Here is a 9785-nt window from a genome sequence, read left to right as displayed (position 1 = left end):
GAACTGGTTTTAGTAAATCCTTTGGTGGTTTGCCAAAGGCGAGGACATAGGCTGGGGATAAGTCGAACTTCGTAAAAACTCCATCTCACTTTTTTTGCCTTACTCTTTTTACATTCAGCATATATAAACTACGTGAATGATTTAATTTTATTAATTATACAAACTACATAATTTGGAAGTTAAATAAACTTAAAGTTTAATTTTGATTTGGAATTGCGGAAACCGAAAGGGAGTAGGTTGGTTGATCAAACTTTTACAGAAACCTCAAAAGGAAGTACGTTGGTTGGTTAACACCCAAAGAAAAATTAACTAAAGAGTTTATTTAAATTCAGAGTTGTTTGGAATTGAGTTGTGCTTTGCATTGAAGGAACAATTTCATATATACAGGGCTGCAAACGAACTAAACATCTTGATTGAATATTGTATAGCTAATTGATTGGTTACTTGCATTGTGGTTAATTAGTTTGAGTAGTTGATTGAATGTTTATTTGTTTTGTGATTGTGGATTAGATAAAGAGAATTAAGCTTTTATTGTGTGATTGCTAAATCAACAAGAAATCAAGAATTCGTTGAAAGAATTAAATTAAGTTAAAGAATTCATAAAAAGTTTTAAAAGAAAGTTTAAAACTCAATTCACCCCCCATTTGGGACTACATCTTTGTTTTCACAACACACATTCATACACCTTCATACACACACTTGGACACTCACGGACACACACTGTTTGAACACTTCTACATGCATTGCTAACATGTATTTACATACACACTACACATGCTTTCATACACCTATGCACAACATTCATACACTACTCTCATTGGGTTATGTTGGCATGACTGTGAGGTGTTTGTGAAAATGCCTGAGTGAACACCATTACACACACTACTCACACACCATTTCACACACTACATACATTCATTTGCACACACTGTTCACCCACCATTACACACACTTTCACACATTAATTTACTAAATTACTAATTTATATACTAACTCTAACTAACTTACTAATTTACATATTAACTTATACTAACGTTTACTAACATTTTATTTCTTTGCTTGCATTCATACTAACCCTAACTCATGCATTTACTAACTCATACTAACATTTATATTTCCTGTATACTAACATTTACTTTCCTGCACTCTAACTTTTAATTTCCTGCATACTAACTTTTAAATTCTTGTATACTAACTTTTAATTTCCTATATACTAACATTTAATTTTCTGTATACTAACATTTAATTTCTTGTATACTAACATTTAATTTCTTGTACTCTAACTTATATACTAACACATGCTAACTTGTATACTAACATTTACTTACTTATATATTATCTCCCTTACACTTGTCTGTGCACACACTTTACACACGTTGTTTACACACATTCTTGCACACACATGTTACACATGTCGTATACACACTGATTGCACAACCACACACACTTTACATGCCCCCAAGCAACTTCACACATACACACATATTCCATATACCCAGGCACTTACATAAACCACACACGGATGCAATTCATTCATACCCATGCATTCATATGCATACACATACACCCACATTCACATACACAAGCATGCACATGCATGCAATTTCACACATACACATGCACGCATGCATTCATATACACACACATTCACATTCATGCACATGCATGCGTGCAGTCACAGATACACACACATACACCCATGCATGCATGCATGCATGCAGTCATACACACACACACATTCACATTCATGCACATGCATGCATGCACTCACACGCGAACACACACATTCACTTGCTCATGCATGTACATGCATGCAATGCACATAATCACATACTCATACACATACATGCATGCAACCCACCTCATGCATCCCGATATCAACCATGACATCATCATTTAGGTCATTATCCATGCATGCATGCACACATGAGTATTCTAGCCCATGCACGCACATCCACGCGTATTCATGCGCGCACTTACACACACCACGCATGCGTGCTCATTATCATCTATGCATGCACACACATTCATGCACGTACACATCCATGTATACACACACATTCATGCACATACCCAATCATGTATGCACACACATTCATGCACGTGCTCATTCATGCATGCACACACATACACATCCATGCATACACATGGTTGTGCATTCGTGCTCACATATGCATTATGCATCATTCATGCACTCTAACATACACCTGAACACACACAACCCATGCATAAGGCAACGCGTGTTGACTCATGATCTCGACCAAGACCTTAAACTGATTTCCCCCCCAGATTGGTCAGTGCTCAACTGGCTCCTCCCACAAATCGGTTCACGTTGGTTTTCTCTATTTCACTTGTTTATTATTTAGATATCCAGAAAATTCACACAAAATCCAATAAAATTCAAAGAAACTCAAAATTTTCTAAAAAAATTGTTTTTTGACTTACCGGTTTTTGTCTTAATTTTATTTGTGTTATTTTGAAATTCGGGAAAAATATTGAAAAATCACCAAAATCACAAAAAATGTTTTTACATGTAGGAAAAATCACAAAAATGTTTGTTAGGCCTAGAAAATTATTTTCATCCCGAACAAAGTCCAAAAACCTCCTAGAATACTATTTTCATACTTAGAAAAACCTACATATTTCAAAACCCTGGGAGTGTATTATGTATCCTATTTTCTTGATTTTCCATCCTGATGATTGTAACAAAGGGTATGGACTCTTCTGTGTATTGGATTGTCTCGGTTCTGAGGGAATACTTATATAGTATTTTCATTCTTTCGATTTTTGAAATGGAGTAATTTTGAAAGGCTTATTAGATTTATTTTGGGATAATTTTTTATTAATATGGTACTGTTCATAAGAACGGACGCGTAGGGGGTGCTAATACCTTCCCCTCGCGTAACCGTACTCCCGAGCCTAACTCTGGTGAAGCAGACTGATTATACCCCTAACGGGGTAGCAATCAAGTGTTCTAACCGCATTTCAAAAGATTAGTGGTGACTCCATCACACTGTTTTTTCCACGAAAATCACTTTTTCAAAACACACATCCATTTTTCCCAGTTCGCAGTCGCACCCATTGCCATTGTTTTGGTGGGTCAGGGAAGTCGCGACAACGAATATCATATTCGGGTCCTAGCTCCGCTCCTTAACACTTTAACCAGAGTGGATTCGTCATTTGGACGTCGTAGGCACCACTCCAGGATTAAGGTAAGGGGAATAGATTATGTCATGTTTATTTTAAAAATATTCCCTATTAAATTTGAGTACATGAATTTAATTAAATTTATGTTAATTAAAATATGCCCGATTTAAATTGAGTATGTGAAATTAATTATATTTATGTTTAGATTTTTTTTAAAAATATGTCTGAATTAAATTAAACTGCAGGGATTTGATTATATTAGATTTTTGGGAATAATTTGGAATTAAATTAAACTGCAGAGATTTTATTAAATCAATTTTTTGGAAATATTTTGAAATTAAATTAAACTGCAGGGATTTGATTAAATCAGATTTTTGGGAATATTTTGGAATTAAATCAAACTACAGGGATTTAAGTATATTGAGTTTTCTTGGAATATAATGGAATTAAATCAAATAGGTGAAATTAATAATACCTATGTTTTCAGTAAAATATATTTTTCCCATATAGTTATTATATTTTGAATTATCACCCAAATTGTGTGGCATGAGTAATGTTATATTTACTATATAAATAAGCATGTCAGAATATTTTATGAAAATCCAAAACAAAGTATAATTTTATAACGATTTCTAGAAAAGTTATGAATATTATGAAATTGTGAAGTGACAGTTCAGCCGACTTTATGCCGAGTTCAATATGAAATGATAGTTCAGCCGATTTTATGCCAAGTTTAGACGACTTTATGCCGAATTTTGAAATGATAGTTTTATACAACAATATGACATGCCAAATTTTATACAGATTTATGAAAATGAGATCAAGTTACAGTTTTGTTATATATGAACAATATTATATGGTATTAGAACCCTGATGGACCAATTATATTCAGAGCACGATATCGTAGCTAGCCATATCAGTCAGTGTCACCACACTACTCAGATAGAGTGTTGGTGAATGGATAGTCGATTGAGCCAGTGAAAAGTAGAGTACCCCCCTTGCACTCCGAACCAGACTGAGTAGCCAATTGTACTTACAGACGCGTTATGTTTGACTTAGCGTGGTAGGCCAGCCATTGCTAAGTCCCGCTTATGGGCTACACAACCTGATCATGTAGGGTTATTACATGATATTATATGATTGTCCATTTAGGGAAAAATATTTTATATATAGATATAACAGATGAGTTGCATATACAGAGAAACTTACTATGATAAAGTATGCTTATGTTGAAAAGTATGTATTTTCCAAATATATGTATGAGTACATATTTACATGATTTACTAGTTAAAGTTAATTATTTACAGGATATGTTTATGACACTAAAACTCATGTTGTCACACACTGATGATAATCTATTCCATTTTACTGAGAGGTGTCTCACCCCATGATTATCTAATATTTTTCAAATGCCATATGGAATATAACAGTGATTAGAGTAGCGAAGTGAAGCATGGGTGAGATAGAAGGTCGTGTTTAGAATTGTATTATTTTATTATGTTTTTAATGAGTTAAGATCTTTATTGTGATAATGAGATTGATATTGTTATATTGAGATAATTTAGTACTTTGGTAATTTACATTTAAGGTCTTTTGCTATTTGCATCGGTGATGATTATAATATGAAATATTTAGGTTATTCATGTGATATCAGGGAAATTTAAGCGAAATTTTTCGGGTCGCTACACATCCCATGTTAACAAGGATGCAGATGGACATGGGAGACAACGATGTACAGACTGTGTGCTTACAGAGCAGCAATAACCATGTGAGTGGCTGTAGAGATAGAGGAGACGCCCACTTTGTGGGACATGGTTGTATATTTTTTGGGGCATTATTATATATGCATATGTTTCTTCTTTCTTATAGTGTATATGTACTTTTATTCCATGTTAATATAAGGGAAGCACTTCCTTTATTTCTTCATTTTAACTTCATTACGTATACTTGTAGGCATTTAGAAACCTACATTTATACTTGAGAATACAACATACAATAACAGAACATAGTAGAATAATAAGCTGCAAAAGTGCTTGTCATTAGAACTTTGGAAATTTTAAAGAAGGGGATTTACTGAGGGTGATTATGAATTCAAACTGCTAGGTGTTGTTTAGAGATATCAAAAGTACTAGAAAGACTAAAATTTGTGTACTCTTGGGCTTATAATCTTTTTAAGAGCCCATTGAACATTAGCAACAAATTATTAATGCTCCTAATACACTCCAACACTTACTAGATCGACATCAACATTTCATACCATCACATATATATTTATGCAAAGTAACATTATAAGACTCAGCATACAATTATTGTGTTATTTTTTTGGTTGGACTAAATTAGTCTATCTTTTAAGAAAATTCATTCCATTAAACTTGAAAGTTATGAAGAAGTAGTATTTATTTTTAGCAACAACTACAAATTATCTCCCCTTTATTTGTTTAAAAATGGTTGATTTGGTGCATTTTTTCTAACTTACAACTATAATATACATAATTTTTCATAACTTACAAATTGTTGATTTCGTGTACAATATAATTTTAATAAACTTAACACAATAAATTCCCACCCCTCTCTCTCCGCCCCCCTCTCTCTCTCTCTCTCTCTCTCTCTCTCTCTCTCTCTCTCTCTCTCTCTCTCTCTCAACTTTCATATACATATATATATATATAATTAAAAGTAAGGTGTCATTTTTGTAATTATTTTAAAATTTTAAAATTATTTTTACAAACAAATAGTATCGAAACTATTTATTATTACTTTTCTATTTCTTATAAATATTGTAAAATTAAAAAAATTAACTAATCTTCTGTAATTTCCTTTCAACCTTTTTTAAAATATTTTTATAATTTTTTTATTTATTAATAAATCCAAAACAGATGACGATAGGAACAAAATTAAGACAAAAATTTTAAGGAAAATGGAAAAAATTGAAAATATAAATTAAAAGTACATTGCATGCATGAAAAGGGCATAACCCACTTTTGAAAAGTTAATTTTGTTAAAATCCATGCAAATTTATATTGAATTAGAACAAACAAGGCATAATCAACTTTTGCAGAACCCAGAAGCAATGCATGAGCAACCTCCCCATCTATCTATCTCTCTTAACTTATATATATATATTTAAAAAATTAAAAGTAAGGTGCCATTTTGTTTCTTTAAAAGATTTAAAACTATTTGCACAAAAAATAGTATAAAAAGTATTTTTTATTATTTTTCTATTTCCCATAAATATTATAAACATAAAAAATTAACTCAACTTTTGTAATTTCCTTTGAATCCTTTTCACAATATCTTTCTAGTTTTTTTATTTATTAATAAATCAAAAATAGATAAAGATAGGACAAAAATTAAAACAAAAATGGGAAGCACGTTGCATGCATTGGGGGTGTAACCGACTTTTGGAAAGTCGGTTCTCTCTCCTTTGACCTCCCCCGATTTCATATCAATTTAATGCATTTTTTAATATTTTCTTAATACAGAGTCAATTTTTAAAAAGTCAGTTCTCTCTACTCTGACCTTCCCTGATTTCAATATACATTTAAATATTTTTTTAAGATAGAATCGACTGTTCTCTCTCTTTGACAGAAAAGTCAATTTTCTCTCCTCCTTGACAATTTAACTTCCATGACATTTAAACAAAAACAGACTTTTAGCCGGTGTTTTAACTAAAATCGATTTTCCAATAATCAATTGAATTTATTTTTGTAATTATCTATCCTATATTTCCAATAATCAATTGATTTTTCATTTATGTAATTATTGGCCATCTGTCCTGTAATTATATTTATTCAATTTTAAATTAAATATTTTCTTAAAAAACTCCCTACAGGCTACAGCCTACCCTCTGTGTCCCCAAATCCCAACAAAAGAATTAGTAAGACATACCCAGCGGAAAGAGGCTTAGGTGTTTCGGTCAGAGTTTCAGCACCACTTCCACTTCCACTGCCGTTCTCAGTAGGCGCCCCAGTTCGTCGCCGGCCGCCATGGGCGGAGTCGCCAGGTTCTTTGTGCTCCTCATCACTCCCTACCCTCTGCTCCGCCCACGTCCCTCCCTCATCCGCTTCGCTCGCCACACTAAGCATCCCCGCTCTATCTCTTCCCTGCCTCACCACCTCACTCCCCCTGCCTCTCCTTCTCACCGCCTAAAGTTTCTCATCAAAGCCTCTCAACACCTTCACACCCAATCCGCCGCCAGAGATGACCATTTCGCCGACGCCTCGCCGACGCAAAGGGCTTCTCACCCTTGGCCCGAGTGGGTGAGTCTCGTCGATAGTCTTGCTTCCCGCGGATACTTTGATCGGCAGAGATTTTCTGGGGCAGGTGCTTGTGCAATTGGCGGTGAGGATGAGTTCGCGGCTGTTGAGGATTTGTCGGAGGAGTTTGTGCGGGCCGCGGGCTCGTGTTTGGCATTCGCTCGTGATCAGCCGAATCTTTTAGGGTTTGTTGCCTACTCCAAATTTTCCATACGACTTGATCGCATCATTACTGTTTTGTTTGAGTTTGAAAGTTGTAAACTTTCTGTGTTATCTCATCGTATACTTTACCTCTCATTAGGTGCTGTTTGGTTAACATTTTGGAACCAATCCTTCGGGACACATTCTATCAATTGGTGCTTTAAAAAGCAAGAAAAATTGTTTCATATGCTAACGAAACAATGTCTAAATTGTGCTTAGAAAAAACTGTCTCAATTGCCACTGTTATTCGAACACTCTGTCTCTTGGGCACAGGTTGCTTCCGCGGAGAGATATTGAGGTGGTTGTTGAGAACGGAACACCATTTCTGTTCAAAAATTCTGTTGATTCGGCATGGAGGATGAAGTCATTTTTGGGCATTGGCAAAAGCATTGTAAGTTGTAAGAATAAAAATCCTATGCTTGTGAAAATGTGATCTAAAATCATTGTTTTAATTTCATTTTTTCTTGATTTTTTTTTCTGGGGTTGTAAAAGCTTTTTGGACTGTTCAATATCCATGTAATGTTGTTTGATTTGGCTGGACTCATCTTGGTTGCTTAGTTAGATTTGGTCGTGTTAGTTAAGCTTGCAGAAACTATATGGACAAATCATAACTTGGTTATTTGCTATTTGATGATTTTTTTTGTAGTTGGAGTTATGAGAAGTCTAGGTGCCCATTTAGTCGTGGAAAACAACTTTTTTTTTCAATTTTAGTTTCCAAAGAATTATAAAAATGTTGGTTAATTTTTCAATTTTACAACATTTGTTTTTTCAATTTCAATTTTTCAATAAATGAACAACAATAAGAAATTTTTGGCTCTATATAGTTGTGGAAATAGTTTTATTTTCCATTTTTGATTTTTCAAATAATTGTAACAATTCCACCGTGTTTTCTAATTTTTTAAATTTATATGGAAAAGTTGGAAAACATCTTTTTATTATTTTTTAGATTTCTAACTTCATACTTTGCCTACGGGAGCATGGAGTTTGGATCTTGGACTTTGATTTATGTGGATTATGTATTGAGCTTCTTCAATATTCATGCAAATCCAAATCCAAGCCTCGAAATCCGTGGTCTCAAGTACCACCTCTTAATACTATTTTGAAAATTGAAAAACTATTTGTCTTTTTTGTAATTACTTTGAAATTTGGAAATAAAAAGTAAAAAGGTATATTTTTTTGCACAACTAAACAGATTCTTTATCTTCTACCCTTTTGATATGAATATTAAAAAACTAAAAACTAGGTTAAAATTTTTATAATTCTTTGGAAAATAAAAAAAATAGGAAATGAAAAATGTTTTCTACAATTAAATGGGCCCTAAACTTTGACATCTTCTTGTACCCAAGTCCTGTGAAAACCTTGGTAGTATTCTTGTCAATTTTTTTTTTTTGCAGATGAAACTTCTAGTCGTTCGCAATCATTGCGGAGAACTGATTCTTCCTTTAGAATTTTGTTTGTGCTAAGCTGTAGCTATTTGATTTTGAGCTTTATATGATAAGCCTAATTTCTATAAATGCAATTATGACTGTAGAAAATGGTTAGCTTTGGTGGATGAAATTATGAAACCGAACTTAAGTTTCTTAAGCTACCAAGAAGCATCCATTTGCATTACTTGTTAGTTGCTATTTCAAATGAGGTATTAAAAATAAAATTCTTTCTAGCAACTTTATTGCAATGTTTTCAATGATAAAAAAGGGATAATGCTAACGGTATGTGCAAATATCGGTGACACAAATTATAGCAGCAACCAATTTATATTATTTTTTATAAATCTAAATACACACGTGACACATATTATTTTAAAAAAGGCCTTTTCATTCGTGGAGAATTCCTCTCATTTTTCATTTACATTTTTCCAATATAATTACAAAAAATACTACATTCTTTTCTAATTTTCGAACAATCATACTAAAAACCTTGGAAAACAACTTTGTAATGTCTTTCTAATTTTATATACACTTTTTTGGAGAATTGGAAACAAGGAGACATTGTAACTGTTTGAAAAATAAAAAGATGGCAGATGAAAAGAGTTTTCTGTTAATTGGCCTTCATTCAGATAATCATTTTCTTCAAAAAAGCCTCAAGTTCTTAGCTTTTAAAGACTCAAAATCAAAAAGGTTTAACGTCAGCTTTCCTAGAGCTGGAAGGCACTTTAAGAAAAGCTTTGAACATGCTACTTCT

The 9785-nt window shown here is 33.1% G+C and overlaps 1 protein-coding gene across 1 annotated transcript in view; it reads left to right on the top strand.

Annotated features, from left to right (window-relative positions):
* The first annotated feature begins 6996 nt into the window (after positions 1 to 6996).
* The window catches only part of LOC131144951 (zinc finger protein VAR3, chloroplastic), a 36381-nt gene continuing 33592 nt past the window's right edge, over positions 6997 to 9785 (top strand). The window contains exons 1-2 of the mRNA XM_058093936.1: positions 6997 to 7588; positions 7878 to 7995. Coding sequence (XP_057949919.1) covers positions 7134 to 7588; positions 7878 to 7995 — 573 coding nt within the window. The 5' untranslated portion in view covers positions 6997 to 7133. The remainder of the gene's footprint in view (positions 7589 to 7877; positions 7996 to 9785) is intronic.

The sequence above is a fragment of the Malania oleifera genome, chromosome 12, assembly GCF_029873635.1.
Source record: "Malania oleifera isolate guangnan ecotype guangnan chromosome 12, ASM2987363v1, whole genome shotgun sequence".
NCBI lineage: Eukaryota > Viridiplantae > Streptophyta > Magnoliopsida > Santalales > Ximeniaceae > Malania > Malania oleifera.
This window is presented reverse-complemented; position numbering and strand designations above follow the sequence as displayed.